Genomic DNA, 16,739 nt, shown 5'->3' on the forward strand with positions numbered 1-16,739 from the left:
TAGCCCTGTGGGGGTGCCAACGCCTAGGGAGAGGGGATTGATGGCCCTGGCAGTGTCACACCCGTCCACTCTTGATGCTCTTTTGTGTTTGTAGCTCTGAAAGCCAAAGTCACTTTGACATGTTGCACTTTTTAAAATTAGTGTCTGCATATGCTTTAGTAGACAGTATATTGATCCATAAGTAACTGCTATTACATACCCAATGAAGAAACAGAAATTCAGGTTTAGAGGTAAATGCAGCTGTTTCTCTTGAAAGCTTGGGCCGCTGTTTAGATGGGAGTGGGGTGGCTCACTTCTTACCATGGTGTTTGTTTGTTTGATTGTTTGTTTGTTTGAGACGAGGGATCTCTGTGTAGTCTTGGCCACTCTTGGCTGGCCTCAGACTCAGATCCATCTACCTGCCTCTGTCTTCCATGTGCTGGGACTAAAGGCAAGTGCCACCATTGACTTGTTTCTTTCAAGGTGCAGTTTTAGTACCCACTCATGGCCCCTGTTAGTAAAGGTAAAGCCAGGCAGTGTAACTGTAACAGTGGTGAAGATCAGCTGAGTCCCACAAAACTGGGACTCCATCGTGGCCACATGAGCGTGCCCCACCTGACTCTGACATGTTTGACTTGGCACATTGCCGGCTCCATTCTATATCTCTCCATTTTGGAAAACTACTCCTTGAGAAACCATTGCAGGTCTTGACAGGGGTATAGGCTTTGGTTTTTTATGAGCGTTTTAGCCCTGAGACTAAAGGCTTGTTGTAAGCGTTGAAAATGAAGATGAAGATGCCAGCGAGGGAAAGTTAGAAGCACTTCGTAGTTCCTGAGGGCAATTCTAGCATGGGATTGCACCAGCTTATAATTGATGTGTAGGTAGGAAACTGGTGCTGAGAGATCCAGCTGCTCTCAGTAGGGCAGTGACTCAGACAGGAGAGAAACCCATTAGCCTATAAAGTGAACAGATTGCCTTTCTATTCCTTTTTCTGCCCCATCAGAGCACCAGCTTGCTCCACTTTCACCAAATGTAAATTAAATGCCTTATTTATTATGGTATCTCTGGTGTTCAGGTTATATATGTTGCTGTAATTTTTACGAGTTGAGCATACATACTTCTATGAGAATAGAAGGGACTTTAGACAGTCTTTAATTCTGAGGCTGATTGAGCATCACAAGTTTATATGTTTCTATTATCTTAGTTATAGAGAGATTCTGAGGTGGGTTAGAAGATCATCTAAGACGCATATTATTTTACTTCACACCGTTAGGGTTCTAAATATTTGTCCATCTTTTCCTTCATTCATTTTTAATTTGGCTTTTTAGTTAATCCGCTGTGAATTTCACATCATGTACTGAAATCCTACTCATCTTCGACCTTTCGTATCTGCCCTCTGCTCTTGCAAACCTCCCCCCACCTCCTCTCCAAAGAAAAAACAAAACAAAAAAATCTTGCTGTGGAAGCTGTAGTGTGTCACCATGAGTCCCACAGGATACTCCCTTTTGCCCACACTTTTTACTTGCAAATGTTCATTGCACTGAGTCATTGGTCTGATTCCAGGCCTCTGGCTTCTGCTACTCCATCCATACCTACTCCATCCATACCGAATCCTCACCAGGACTCCTCTTGGATATACTATTGTTTGCCCTGTGTCATGGAGATCCTGCAGCCTTGAATCTGTAGGACCCGCCCCTTCACCAAAGCCAGCAGTTCATAGATAGAGTAGATGTTGGAGTGGGCCAACTCAAAGCCCCAGATCTGGGCCTGAGTGAACACCCTTCCCTCAAGAATTAAAATGGCGCAAAAATAATATGGGGCCTTCATAATCTTAAAGACAAAACATTTTGTGAGATATGATTATGTCATGCTAATTTATAACTTGTAATGACAAATTATGAATTTATAATGAATTCAGTTTACTAGACTAAAATTTTCTTTGCACACAGTATTAAGTCAAGTATTAAGCAAAAATTTAAAAGTAACAATATTATGAGATATAAATATAATTAAGCCTTTGAAGCATTTTGCTGTGTTCTCAGAATAACCAAGTGCTGCTTTTGGTTTCTGCATTAAATCAGGGTACAGACGTGTTTTCATTGGTTGAAAGAGGTGAAGTCTTCAAAATATGAAATTTTCCCACTCATCCTGGTCAGGGCTGTTTTGGTAATGGAGATGAACTCAGGACTCTGACTCTACGAGTTCTTTGTCTCATTGCTGAAAGGATGGCTCTGATCAACAGGGTCCTATCAAAGTAGTTCACTGGGCAGATGAACATGGAGCAAAACTGGTGTGGCGCCATTGGGCCATAAGTTGCATTACGTCCTGCTAATCGAACGCAGCTTCCTTGATTTGCGGTTATTTCCCTGAATTCTTCCTTTAAGAAACTCAAAGCTCCTACCTAAAAGGAGACAAGTTGCTCAACTAGAATAATCAAAGGTGAAATCTGATTCTTTCCGACATTTTTAGTGCCAAGCAGTGAACAAAAGGCTTCTTCAAGGTGGCGCATTGTTCGGTGGTTCTGTGTGTGTGGATGTGAGCAGCCCAATGTATTAAACATTTTCCCAGGCTTGACAGTGGAGTGCCACTTTCTGTTTTCAGTTCCTTGAATAGTAAAGCCTGTTCTGTCAGCAGCCATTTCATTAAATGCCTCAGCACAAGTGTGTTAGACACAGACACAGGAGACAGGGAGCCTGTCTCAGGCTTAAGTCTGAGTAGATGAAGAAACACTTGAAGAGCAGAGGCAAATGTGTGGAGAGGACACAGTTGTGCTGGTAAGAGGCAGACAGTGTGGGTTGGAGGAGAGAGAAGACATCCACCACAACACTAAAAGCCATTTTTTTGGTGGCCTGGAAGATGAGTTTGGAAGCTGAACTGGTTTATGGAATGTGTATAGGAGGAAGAAATGGCTTAGCGACGCAGTTGACACTCAGTTTGGACTCACTCTGTGACAGCCTTGTGCAGCTGTCTGAAGGGTGTGAGAGAGAATAGGCTTCCCTGGAGTGGCCGTGCTGAGAGAGAGGTGAGTCTATAGGAGCCCTCCATCTTGGACGCAAGGAGGCAGGGAACTCTCTCCCCTGTTGCATGGTTTCTGCCTTGGATTACTTTGGTGGTCTCTACACTACATCTAGGCTCCATTCCTCTCTCTCCTTTCTTCTCCCCACTTTGTCCTGGGTCTAGTCCTTTCAGCAGGGCTGAGATCAAATCCAGACCCTTGCACAAGGTAAGCATGAGCTCCGAGAGCCACATATCCAGCTTTCCTATCTCATTCTTAAAACTTCAGCTCAAGTACTGTTATTCCAAAGATCACAGAGGGACAAGGAAGGGCCTCCAGGAGCCAGAGTCAGGTGATGCAGCAGGGAGTGTGCTGAGGAAGGCTTTCAGATCCTGGTGGCCATCTGCTGGGACCCTGTGGCCAGTGCTTCCTTCCCCACCACTCTGTGTTTCAGTGCACGTTGTCGTATGTGACTAAAAAGGTACTTTCCATTAAATTAGAATTCACTATTTTATTTGAATGCTGTAACTTCAAAGCAGTGTTGTGCCCTTCAGAAGAAATGAAGTCAGTTTATGCAGTCAGCTGCCTATCAGCTGACTGAAATTCCTTCTGTCAGGAGGGAACAGGTTATATGTGAGCGAGGAAGAGGGATGTGGAGGGGAGCAAGTTGGAAAAAATACTTTCAAAACAAGACATTTTTGTTTTTCCGTCCTGTTTTCCCAGAAGCTTTGGCATAAAAATGTCTGTCTCACCCTCAGTCACATCTTGGATGTTTAGGAAAAAACATCTCAGGAAATCATGCATAGTCCTACAGAAAGCTAGTCAGTGAGAGAATGGCCTAAGTTATCACTTAGTTTTAAAGACCAGTCTAGTGTACATTGTGTAGAGAAGATGTTTCTGGTCCTCAGTGCATGGTTGTAGACAGTGCTATGCTTGTCCTGTTCCACGCCTGTTGCACAGGCTAGAATGTCAGCTGCTGTGATTTGATGAGGACAAGCGTTCCGTTAAAATGTACTCAATAGGATAATGTACAAATGTGCTTGGTTTTCTTTCTTCATATATAAAATACAGAGCTCTACCGAGGCGGAGTGGCCTAAGCCTTTAATGCCAGCACTTGGGAGGCAGAGGCGGGCAGATCTCTGAGTTTAGGACCAGCGTGGTCTACATACCAAGTTCCAGGACAGCCAGGGTTACAAAGTCAGACCATGTCTTACAAACAAACAAAGAGAACCCTATTATTGTGGTTTTTGGCTTTGAAATTATACTTTTCATAAAATTTAATTAAATGTGTTATTTCCTGAAAGCAAAAGTTAAAAGACATTTAAGCATAAAGATCTTTCTTGTGATCTCTTATTTCCCCAGATAGGATGGAAACCCAAGATTTTTTTCTTGTATGTTAGACTTACCACTCCATTCTCCAATTCTGATGCCAACCATACACAATGGATAACAGCTGACTTCTGATTCTGGTCGGGATGGCATTGTCCATTCCTTTATTCTAGTTTTAGAGTGTGTGTGTGTGTGTGTGTGTGTGTGTGTGTGTGTGTGTGTGCTCCTGAGGAGAAGGCATTCACTGACATGGCCAAGACTGTCTTCATGTTCACTGATTTTTCTATTTCTCAGTCTGCTCTGATGCCAGGATGCTTTCTGTAAGGAAAAGAGTGTGCGCGATTTGTGCTCTTCTTCCATGGTCTTTGACAAGGAACGAGCTATAGCCACCATCTGTCCCCAGGGACTCAGTGTAGGAAAGACACAAGAGCAATCCTGGGGCAGGCTTCGGCTCTCCCACCAACCTGCTTTTTAGCCAGTCACTGCTTTAATTCTCACAGGCCTGCCAGGCTCTTCTCCTGCCCCTCCCAAGATGACACCCTTTGGTTTTTACTCTTCCAGCTTCTCGTGGGTCTTACCTCCCTCAAGGTCACACTGACACAGTCCATCAAGTACCGGAACACATCTATAGCTTCCTCTCAGCACTCAGACTCTCATCCTTGGCTGCCCATGAGTGAGTGACTCATGTCTTTCTTTGCCCGCTTGCCTCATTTTCTCATCTCCAGAGCTGCCTTCCTGGTTCCTCCCCTTCCTATTCCACCAAATTTAGACTGACTCTATTCACATAGAGCAGGGAGGCTCACTCACACCTCCGTTCTTCCAATACCTTTCAACTTCTGATGGCCTTTCTGCATCGTGGCATACTGGTCTCCTCCCCTCCTGCTGTCCTGTGTTCTGTACATTTTTATCATTGTGTTTTCCTCACTATTGCTTTCCTCTCCACTAGCCCAGGGACTCTTCATCACCTTACTGTCATGACACTTCACACGCTCTGGCATTTTCATGCAGACATAAATGTGTTGTCATTCTTTCCCTGTCCCAGCAGAACAGACAGACACGTGCTTACTAAACACTTCCTCTGCTGTAGTCTCTCTCCCAGGTACTGAGAAAAGTAGCCCCTGCCCTCATGACCTCACAGCGTGTCACTGGGAAATGATTGCTTTTAAACCTGGTGCTTGCTCTACCTATGAGCATCAAAGTCACAGAAGTTCTGTCTAAAAGGCTGATACTTTTTCTCTTGTACTTTTTTCAAAAAGTTGTTTGGAAGTGTTAAATGTGAGCCTGCACTTGGCTCCTTGAATGCTGCCATTAAGCATGCAGACTAAAACCAAGTGGTAGAGACCAGTGTTGTGCCTCCCCCAGCTCAGCTTGCTGGAGACAGCACAGGAAGCGAAGGTGCTGTCATGGTTACAGTGTACTCTTCCTTTCTCTCTCTCTCTCTCTCTCTCTCTCTCTCTCTCTCTCTCTCTCTCCCTCTCCCTCTCCCTCTCCCTCTCCCTCTCCCTCTCCCTCTCCCTCTTCCTCTCTCTTTCTTTTAGTTATACTCCCAAGAGCTACTTTAAAAGCTGTAAATTATTAAAAGCATCATTACTTAAATCAGTATTTATTAAAAGAGACATTAAATGTATGTGTAATTACTGTTTGATGATTCTCCAGTTCAAATGTGTCACCCTTCCTTTTCTTCTCCCTGTGCATGTACTGAAGTGCCTTTCAGATTACCATCTGCCTCACACTGAACGTGTTTAAGCAGGTTGTAATGTATCCCAGGTGGGGAGTTGGTCTGCTCAAACCCATGCTAATGGATGTTGTGTACCCAGCCTAAAGCCACATGAATGTGCATGAAAAAAGAATTAAAACTTGAACCAGCCTGGATCAGACTGCGTTCTTTTTCTTAAAAATCATTCATTCCTATGCTTAAAAACCAAGCTTTCAAAACCATATTAGGACCCATCTTACAGCCAAAACACAAATTCATACTTCATTCTGTTGGCAGGGACCTTCACTATCAATCTAAAAACCCTGTAACTTCTGTACCACTATTAATGCACTGTCTTAATTTGCTTTCTATTCTGAGATAAACACCATGACCAAAAACAAGTTGAGGAGGAAAGTGTTTATTTCAGCTTAGGATTTTCACTTTATACTCCGTCATCAGAAGAAATCAGGGAGGTAACGCTAACCAGGAACTAAAGCAGAGGCCATGGAGAAGAACTCACTGGCTTGCTCCTCAAGGTTTACTCAGCCTGCTTTCTTATACACTCCAAGACCACTAACCTACGCTAACCTAGGGGTGGCGCCACCCCCTCCCACACGAGTCTTCAATCAAGAGAATGCCCAATAGACTTGGTACAGGCAATCTGATGGAGACGTTTCCTCAATTAAGATTCCTTCTTCCCAGATGACCCTAGTGTGTGTCAGCTTGACATAAAAACTAGCAAACAGTACATAATTGCTGATTTTATTTTAATATGCTGCCAACACCGGAAAGTTGGATTCAAATTTTAGCTGTAAAGTATGGAACATTGCTTCCTTCTAGTGACATTAACTCACTACTGACGATGAATATCGTGTAGAAGGATTTCCCAACATATGTTCCCCAGGCTCAGAATGTTAACAGGCAACCCTCAAGAGAAAGTGTGTGTGTGTGGGGGGTCTATGGCAAGTCAGGGTTGAGGGCTTGGGGTTGCATTTGAGGGGTAGAGCATGGGCTAATGATTCTGAGACTCTCAACACCAAGCAGCAGTTCTCGTATACACACGAGAGCTCTGCAACAGCCCCAGCTCTGTGCGTGTCTCACACGTTCAAGGCGCTGCCAGTGCAGTCGACTACGGTCATCACGTGGGCAAGCAGAGAGTAAGAGCTGCCCACTCGCTCCCCAGGTTGGCTCACTGTGGCAGCTTACATTTGAGATGATTCACACTTGGAGAATTTTAAATTGAACCTTTAAACTACAAATGAATTAATTTGTGACAAATTGAAGTCCAGTGCAGAGTATTGGGACCTCAGGCAGGACACTGAAAAGCCAGTCAGGTAGTCTATGAGGGAAGAAAAGTCAGTGTCATCCATTAAGACAGCCACTAAGGAAGATAAATGAGGTCACTGCATTACATACTTTTTTTTTATATATTTCAAAAGCTGGTATAATATTTATTTAAGTGCTCCAAGTCCTCAATTAAACAGTCTTTCTGTGTAATTGCCTTTAGTAATTCAAGTATCAATCACTGTATTTCTAAATCTACTACTAATTTCATTAGACTTTAATCTTTGCTAACACTGGAATTACATAGGAAAAGCTGATGAAGAACACCAACTGTTGAACAGACCGAGTGTGATATGGCTTCCATGCCTTTAATTTCAAGTCCATGAAACAACAGTCCATGGAGATTAGGAAGTCTAAATTGAAGGCAGATTTTAAAGCAAAAATGAAGACTGTAGGTGAACTGTTTCACACCTGAGCCCCAACCATACCTGCTGGCCATTGTGTGTTCTAGGTACCCCCAGAGCTACACTTCTTTATAGTGATTTACTAGTTTGTCTGGTGTTGCCTTTTAGATTGGGAATAGATTGAGCATCAGGGTCTTGTCTTTATTACTTTGAATAGTACGTACTCTATAGTATTGCATGTAAAGTAGATCAGAAACATAAATAAAGTGGTGTTTTCAGAAAAAAATCAGCATGTAAAATATTATTTTTAATCTTATGATATTTAAAATACGTAAATTCGGCTTTATGGTCCTGGTGGGTGTATCATCTCATCATACTGAGTGTGGTGGGCTAATTGACAACCATCTTTCTCAGCACTCCACCTTGCCCAGGAGGTTGCTCTTGCAGGCTCTCACCTGGCTGGCTCCTCTGGCTGCTGCAGTCAGCTGTCAAATTGGTCAGGTCATGAAGGACTGTATTCCATGTTCTGCCTTCTTGGCCTGGATGGCACCCTTCATGGCATCTGAGCTCCCTCACAGTTCCAAGAGCAGCAGCTGATAGGCCTCCTCGGTTGTAGTCTCTGATATTTCACTAAGGTCAGAGCTTGTCATGGTTCAGCCTCTAGATGCAAGTGTGCTGCCTCTCCTTAGAGCAATGGCTCTCAACCTTTCCTACACTGCGATCCCTTAATATGGTTCCTCATGTTGTGGCTCCCAACCTTAACTTATTTTTGTTGCTCCTTCATAACTGTGATGTTTTTACTGTTATCAGTCACGATGTAAATACATGTGTTTTCTGATGGTCTTAGGTGCTGTAAAAGCGTTATAAGCTCAAGGGGTTGAGAGCCACTGCCTTAGAGCCTTATCCCAGTCAGTCTTTCCCCCAGCTACATAGGTCGCTGTCTCTTTTTGTTCTAATTTCTCCATTGTGTTTGTGATTTGGTGGCAGAACTTTCTTTAAAGATTATTTTAACATTCTGAGTTCTGGGGTTTTGTAAAATGCCTTAATTTTAGCAGAGCATAGTGGTGCATATATATACTCTCAGTACTAAGGAGGCTGAGGCAGGAGGATTTCAAGTTCAAAGCTCACCTTTGAACAAACCTCAGACTTGGTGAGTTTGAGGCCAGCCTGGACGACAGAGTCATTGCCTTCACAGAACCTGCTGATAGTTGTGAGCTTTTGCTGGTTTGCTATAATTGAGAACAAGTTTGTGCTGCTGCTTCTGCTTCTCCTCCTCCTCCTCCTCCTCCTCCTCCTCCTCCTCCTCGTCCTTCTTCTTCCTCTCTCTCTCTCACTCTCCCCACCCCCCCACCCCCCAATTCTCAGTGTGAGCATTAAGAGCATCAGTGTCACCTGCCCTTTAGGGACACTGCTCTTCCTGGGCTTCAGCAGTGGAGGCTTTCAGTCTAGTTCACTGCTTTTGTGTATGTCACTCCCTGCAGTGGCTGCCCACCTGAGTGTCCCTCCTCCTGTTCCTCCAAGTTCTGTCCTCAGGCACAGCTAGCTGTCTGCCAGGCTCCCAGATGCCCAGCCCTTCTCTACTGTGTCAGGGTTTCCTCTGCTGCTTCACCACGGGTCTGAACCCAGTATTGTTCTGGTGGTGTTTTGGCACACTGGTGGCATTTTTGAAATTTCTAGACCGGACTAGTTTTCTTAAAATAGAAAAATGCCTCTGCTATCTCCTCAAGCTGTGAACTAGGGAAGAGGAAATGTGTGCTCGCCCACCGCTTAGTCCTCTCAAGCTCTGTGGATGGCCGCATCTTGTCTTTGTGTACCTTTAATTTCAGCCACCATTCAGGAGTCTTTTGATTCCCTTTCCCTCTCTCCCCCTCAGTATGACATCTCTGTACTACAATGAACCCAACTTCTTTATTTTAAAAAAGAAAAAATCTGAGCCCTGTAGTGCTTTCCAAAAGGAAGTATCTGTTCTTTGTTCTTCATGGGAAGGAGGGTGTTTTGGAGAAGAGTTGACAGTAGCTCAGTGTGACCTGCGTATCAGGATCAGTTCCTATTTGTTACGGACGGCTGGCTGTGCAGTACTGTCTGTTGTTGCAGGAGCTTGGTCACCATCCCCACTGGACACAGCTCGCATGTCCTTTCAGCCGAGTGACATGCTCTCTGTCACTGACTCACTCTCTGAAAGGGACTTTGGGGGCATGACATTTGTGACATACATGAGTCTCTTTTTTATTAAAATAGTTAAAATGGATACATGTAGCAGCTAATCTGGGAGTGTTATTGTGTTGCTTATAAATCTGCACCTTATTCGGCGTTTCTATTTATTTATGGGTCATACCTAGTGTGGTAGGTTCCCTTCCATTCGTCTTTTTTCTTTGTGTTTCCACACGTGGGTGGGAATGTGTGCACAAGCATGTCAGAAGCCTGAAGCTGATGTCAGGAATCACGTTTCTACCTTATACTTTGAGCCAAGATCTCTCAATAAAATCAGAGCTCGCTGCCAGTATAGCTGGCCTCACTAACCTGGCTAGCTTTATTGCTTCCGGGATGCCTCCACCTCTGTCTTCCGAGGTTGGAGTTCCAGTTGGGCATCACGCTCGCCTGGAATTTGCATGGGTTTCTAGTGTCTGTTCTCCAGTCCCTGTATTTACACAGCAAGGGCTTCACTTCTAACTCCCGAGTCAGCTCCCAGCTCCAACTTGTCAGTCTTTAACCTTCTTCATTTAATTTTTTAAAAGGCCACTACAGAAGAATGCATAGAAAATAAATACAATTAAAAGTATAGTTAAAAGCCAGTGCATCCTACGCAGCTAGTGCTCCGGCCAGGCCACTAGTGGAGAAATTAGCCACAGGTGGGGTTTCAGGCCCTCTGTCCCCAGAGAGACATCTGCTGCTCTAATACTCTTGATAATCATCTCTCACTACTTATCAATGAATATGACTAGATTCTCTAAGAAATACGGTTTTATATTGTGTGTCTTACATACTGCAGAAATGGGTTTCCACTCCATATTCCTTTGCAAGTTTTCATCTATTAAACATTGTAATTGGGAGAGCATTTTGTTTTATAGGGCTGGGTTTGTAGGTGCAGTGAAAATGATGTATTTGTTTACTGATATGGGCCGTTTGGGTTGTTGGTAATTTATAACTTTTAAAAGTACTAGATTATCTGTCCAGCTTCTCAGGGACAAGAGAGTTTCTACCTAATTGCCAAGGATTACTAGAGAATGGGCCGAGTGTGTAGGTCGCTATGTTAGACAGTGCCTACTGTATTGAAATGGTACTTAGGCCTACTTACTTGTTCAACCATAGCATATGATGTTTACCTTCCCTGACGCCAATTTTGCCAAATTTTGAAATTAAGTGCGAGTTGTGAATTGATAGCATATTATGCTATGTTGCATTATTAATTTGCATCTTTAGTTACTAATAGAATTGAGTGTTTCACTATTAGCCATCTAGATAGCACCTGTTTGCAAGGCCTTATTAGAGTCTTTTGCTTTAACATTTTGCAATGATCTCCTTATCATAAAATTCATAAATCAAATTATTTCACTGTGCATAGATTATTCTCTAGGATTACTGCACTACTTGGGATATATCTCCATGATGTACAGTTCCTTGTCAATAAGTGCGTAGTTTTGGATGAACTGTGTGATTAGAGGGTTAGCATTTATCCACCTTTAAAACATTGCAGGTTTTGATACCGCTTCTATTTCCAGAGTATTTTAAAAATGTGTACTGGTCTAGTACTTTAGACTCTAGCATAGATTCCATCTGGTCTAAAGATGTTCACCGCAGTAGGCACACTCTCAGGTTCCTAGGCTGTGCTTGCTTCTGCACTAATTCCCCAGTTTCATTACAAACAAAACAAAGAGAAGCTTTTAGTTAGTACCTATTATTAATGATTTTTCTTATTTTTACTCTATGTATCTCTTATTCTTGCTTCACCTTAAACATTTTCATCATCCTGTCATTAGTGTCTTTATATACTTGAATCATATTTCAATGTTCACTTTTTTATCTTAAATTATCTTAATTTGTTCTTAAACATCATTATTTTAGCTTAAGAACTTTCAAATAAATGTATTGTGGTTCTTGTCAATATAATATTTGCCTGAGTGTTCTAAATGAAATATATTTTATATTCTACAGTTCCATCTTATAAAAGAAGGGGAAACTGTAGAATTTACAACTTTTTAGTAGTTTGGTGAAAAAAGTATACTTATATTTTGATTAAAAGTTATTAAGGAGCAATTAGAAAGGAATAAAGATGAACATCTAGTATTGAATGAATGTCCCAGTGTATCAATTTAGTAGAGCTGATTTTGTGATTTATCTGTGATAAATGGAATTATGTTGATTGGGTCATAAACAGCCTATATATTTTATTTGTAAACTGCAAAGAAAGCCTTGGCCCATCACACTTGAATATATGAGAGCCGCCAATGTGAGCACAAAGAAATGCCCACTAATCTGTTGAGTTCAGTGTGGGGATACAGTACCCTCAGAAACACATGTAATACAGACCCATCAGTTCATCGGTAAATCTTCTTTGTCTTTGCTAAATCATACCTTGAGAACGTGTAATTACTCAGCTGCTTCCAAAAAATGTCCTAGGCAGCTCAAAAGAATGGAGTCTAGCAATGGAACCTGCAACCGCATGAGGCAGCAGAGGCAGCACCCAGAGCTGGAAGGCAGAGACAGGAAGAGCATGGATGCAGGTGTTAGTCCCTCAACATAAACCTGCCTTCCTGGCCTCCACCTGTCTCCTAGAAGAAAAATGTGGCGCAGTTGACAGTACCTGAAGACTCATAAAGGGCTTCCTAACAACTGGGAATGTGGAAGGCAGCCTGTGTCAGCTTCCGTTTCCTGCTTCAACTGCAGCACCTCTAGCCAGCATGCCTGCATTTGGACCGCAGGCCTCTCGTGACGGGCAGGTACCACCTACCTTCAGGGGCAATCAGTTATTGAAAACTTTGCACATTTGAACCACAGCTCAAAAGGAATGATCTTCTTGAGCAATGTGACGATTATTCAAATTTGATTCTATGTGTAAAAATAGAATAATACACTTTTGTTACAAAGACATTTCTAGTGTCGCTTTCAGGGTTGTCACTTAAAGATTTTAGCCTTGTGTGTCCATAGCAGTCCTTCAGAGGATCAGAGGATCAGCTTGCCTGCACAGGCCTTAGCTTTCTTGGGTTAGCCTTCTTTTCTTTTTTTGTCCTTGTTTCACTGAGAATCTGTTCTGATTCTTTTATGACATTTTGAGTTCATAAGGTACAAGACCAGCACCATTCATCACAACCCTTCCTATGCCTGGAAATAATAGCAGGATCCCTTTTATAGCTCGCTCACCATTATCTAAATGGATCCACCCATCATTCCTGTGACTGCGCCATCTATAACAGGAAGTGGATGTGTTCCAAGAAGCCTGAAGCAGGGGGAATGGGAGTCCTATGCCTCCTAGACCCTCTCCAATCGTCTTAACTTCCGATCAGTGTAGTGTAAGATCACCTTAGCATTTAAACTGCTCTCCCTTGAACCTCAGAAGCATCTACACGGCTACCCAGCCTGCTGCTGAGCAACCTTCAGATAGGACCTTGCGTTTATCCTGTTTTGATCTCATTAATGCAACAGAATAACGCTTCTCTTGCCTGTATTCTGGTTTTGTTATTTGATAAATTCACTATTTGTCATATTGCAGATTTTGTACATGCGCTCCATATGATGTACATCTTTGGTGAAGGTTTTGGTTAGTATTAGGTCAAGTTCAGAACTCTGGCATAGCATTAGAATCCTCTATAGATTGATACATTTCATTCAGGTATTTATAGATTGTTCAAGTCGGCAGTTGCCCTTATTTCAGCCCCATTTCTATGTTAATTATAGAATCATAAGGGACTTTTAATATTGTGCATACCTCACTAGAATTGAGACACACTGCATTTCCATGGTTATACTGCCGAAGAAGGAAATCTGACGAGCTTAACATGACTTCTTTGGTGCACCTCTTCTTAGTTCCCAAAAATCATTCTTGCATAACATTCTTTGAAGAATCATACCCAGCATCTTGTCTCTGTCTTATTTGTAATGTGAGGAACCTACCTTCTCTTTTCTAAAAATGTAGGCATGGCATTTCCTCCTTCCCTTTTCCTGGCACGACTTCCATTCTCCATGTTTCTGTGGAAAGCCTGTAAAATGGCTCAGTGTTCTCAGATCTTCAGTGTGTGATCACTCAGATCTGTGCCTTGAGACCACTGAGGAAGACTCAGCTTGATGAGTCTCTTACCTATGTGTGTTCACAGTGGAAAGAGTGTTATGGTTCTGTGACTCTAGTCATTATGAATATTCACCTCTGGACTTGGTAAAAGAGGAATCAGCTTTTGTGCCTAGCTTTACTTAGCTTTATTTCCAACTCATTAATGGATCTGTGATTGTAAGAATGATAAGAAAATAGATACCTTACTGTGAGGTTCCTTTTGGGTTACAACTCTTGAGGTTTGTTACAGAGAGAAGGCTGAGTGTCTCTACTCTCCACCCTGTTGTTGTTCAATGCATCCTGGTTATTGAAGAATGGATACAAAATAGCCCAGCTAATGAACATTACTTCTGCACTATAGTAGTCTCCTTCATAAACATGCTCTTTGAACCTCTGTTGACTTCAGTGTTGTGTCATTATTTGCCTCCTGTTAGACTTTGCCTTCTCTGATTCAGTATTTGCTGCATCAGTGAGATGATGAGCCAGAACTGCCTTCCACCTCCAGTCCCTTCCCCCCTCCATTGCGTGTGAGCGAGCATCCTTGTGCTCTGAATCCCCTCCCACCTTCCATAGCATGTGAGTGAGCATCCTTGCGCTCTGAAGATGCCCAGCATGTTTCAGTAAGCCTGGGTCGCTGTGATCACCAAAATAAACATTATTAAGTAAAGTACAGTGCACTCCCTGAGATACAGTCACTTACTTTGGTACCTGTCTTTAAACTCAGTACATCCCCTGTATAACAGAGTGAATGCTTTGCTCCTTTTCTAAACTCTTTGTTCGATGACTTTTTTCCTCCTTTCCTTCTGACACATTGGCTGTTTCATGTTATCCTCTTGACATTTAAATTCCTTGGGTTTTGGCATTGTTTGTTTCACTGTTGCATAATAACATTTTTGTTCTTCCCAACCATCTGTTCATCTTAAGGTGTATGATTCCTCTCCTCCACAGTGACCAGAATGCTTTCCTCTCACTGCTTGCCTTGACTGCTAAGTCAGGCTGTCTATGTCCTGGTTCTTCATCAATAGACCTGGTGATGTTATCTTTGATAAGCACTTGGTAAAAATACAACTCCATCCACCTAGTACTTTGAATGTGCCTTACACCTCAATAAACACATTATAAAAGATAAAGGTGATCATAAAAACCTCTGAATTGTGTTGTATAAACATTAGCGTGTCCATTTTTTATCACTGAAAAACGTGAGGCTTGAAGGAATGGTGCTTTGTCTCAGTGCTCCCAGGTTTTGATCCTAGACTCACATGAGCCAAGAATGAAGCCCCTCCTACCAGTCCTGCAGGAGAAGATCGTCTTGTAGATCTTGTAGATTAGAGAGCACCTGGTGCTTTTCCTCTGTGAGACCAAGAGGAGGCATGTGAGAGCCTCCTGAGTGTGGTTTCACCTTGGGAAGATGCTCAGATGCACCCATCAGACCCACTGCCTCTGAATGTGTCAAGATCAAGCAACCACAGCAGAGACCCAGAAGTCCCAAAGGTCAGGAAGAGTGGAGGAAGATAAGCCCTTAGGCATGCAAGCCTTCCCTTTTACTTAGAGTATTGTTTCGTAAAGAGCAGCTGGTATTGGAAGTTAAGGGAATGGGAAAAAATTCTTAGATCAATACCTTAGATCAAAATCTTAGATGAATACCGTAGAGGTTAATTTGTTAGAAACTGAAGTAAAAGTACAGAGTGGTATTTAGAATAAACCATGAAGACTGTTGTCAAAATCTGATGTTCACTGCCTCTGTTTATGCATAGTAGCACATTTAAATGGAGATGGTCTTTTAAATGGATATGGTCTTTTGGGGGTTTTCAGATTTATTTGGTGGGATTTACCCAATGACAAGACTTGAGAGACATCAAAAAGGTGTCATTTGCATATTTTTATTCAGCAGAGATTAATTGAGCATTAATTAACTATACAAAGATTAGTCTTGTCTTATGATAAAATCTTCTTTTAAGGAGACACATACTCCTATATTACCAACATATTTGTAACGTTTTATATAGCGTCTCTTCCTGCTATTGTCTAAGCTTGTGGATGTCTGTCTGAGGTTGCTAAGTCTTCTGAGGAACACAGTAGAGCTGTCTTAGTGCGGTAGCAGCGGATCTGAGTGGTCAGATTCCTTGAAAGAAACCAAGTCCCGAGAGCCCCATCTTGGGTGTCCTGGCTGTAAATTGTTAATACAAAAAACTTGTTTTTAAAACCATAGACTTTCATTTGTTAACTTTCAAGCTTTTCTTGAGTTTCAAATTTCTTTTTTAAACCTATTGTCTAAGCTTCTCCAATTGATAAAGTATTTTTTCTGTCAATTCATGTTTGTAGATGTCTTTTGTGTACATATTCCTAGATGATTGAATCATTTAAAGAGCCCTCCTCCAGCCCTTTTTAATGCCACTTTTCTACACTGATTTTTAGATACCATTAAGTATGTATTTGCTATTGGACTAGGGACCATTCTATAGCCAGCCACTGTAGTTCTTAGGAACCATCTACAGTGGGACTCCTCAGAGAATCCCAGCCCCCTGAGGTGCTCAGGAAGCAGTGTTAACCCTTTGCCTGCTTGATTGCAGGAGGAATGCCCGCCCCTGAACAGGGCTCACTGGTGGAGGAGGGGCAACCACAGACCCACCAGGAAGCTGTCTCCACTGGCCCAGGCATGGAACCCGAGACCACAGCCACCACTATTCTAGCTTCCGTGAAGGAGCAGGTACACCCTTTCATTGACGTTTGTGATGACATTTCTTCAATGCCTTTAAAAATTAATCTTTGGATGTGTTTTTCAAGCTGTCT

The 16,739-nt window shown here is 42.5% G+C and overlaps 1 protein-coding gene across 26 annotated transcripts in view; it reads left to right on the forward strand.

Annotated features, from left to right (window-relative positions):
• The window catches only part of Pkp4 (plakophilin 4), a 194,356-nt gene that overhangs the window by 37,309 nt on the left and 140,308 nt on the right, over window positions 1–16,739 (forward strand). For 25 of the 26 annotated variants that reach the window (NM_001362993.1, NM_001362995.1, NM_001362998.1 and 22 more), the window contains exon 2: window positions 16,520–16,656. The exons of the other annotated variant lie outside the window; for it this stretch is intronic. Coding sequence is in view for 9 of the 25 variants with exons in the window: in NM_026361.2 (NP_080637.1) it covers window positions 16,525–16,656 (132 nt within the window). In the remaining 16 variants the exon portion in view is untranslated. The remainder of the gene's footprint in view (window positions 1–16,519; window positions 16,657–16,739) is intronic. 26 annotated transcript variants of the gene reach the window in all.

Source organism: Mus musculus, chromosome 2, assembly GCF_000001635.26.
Source record: "Mus musculus strain C57BL/6J chromosome 2, GRCm38.p6 C57BL/6J".
NCBI classification, from domain to species: domain Eukaryota; kingdom Metazoa; phylum Chordata; class Mammalia; order Rodentia; family Muridae; genus Mus; species Mus musculus.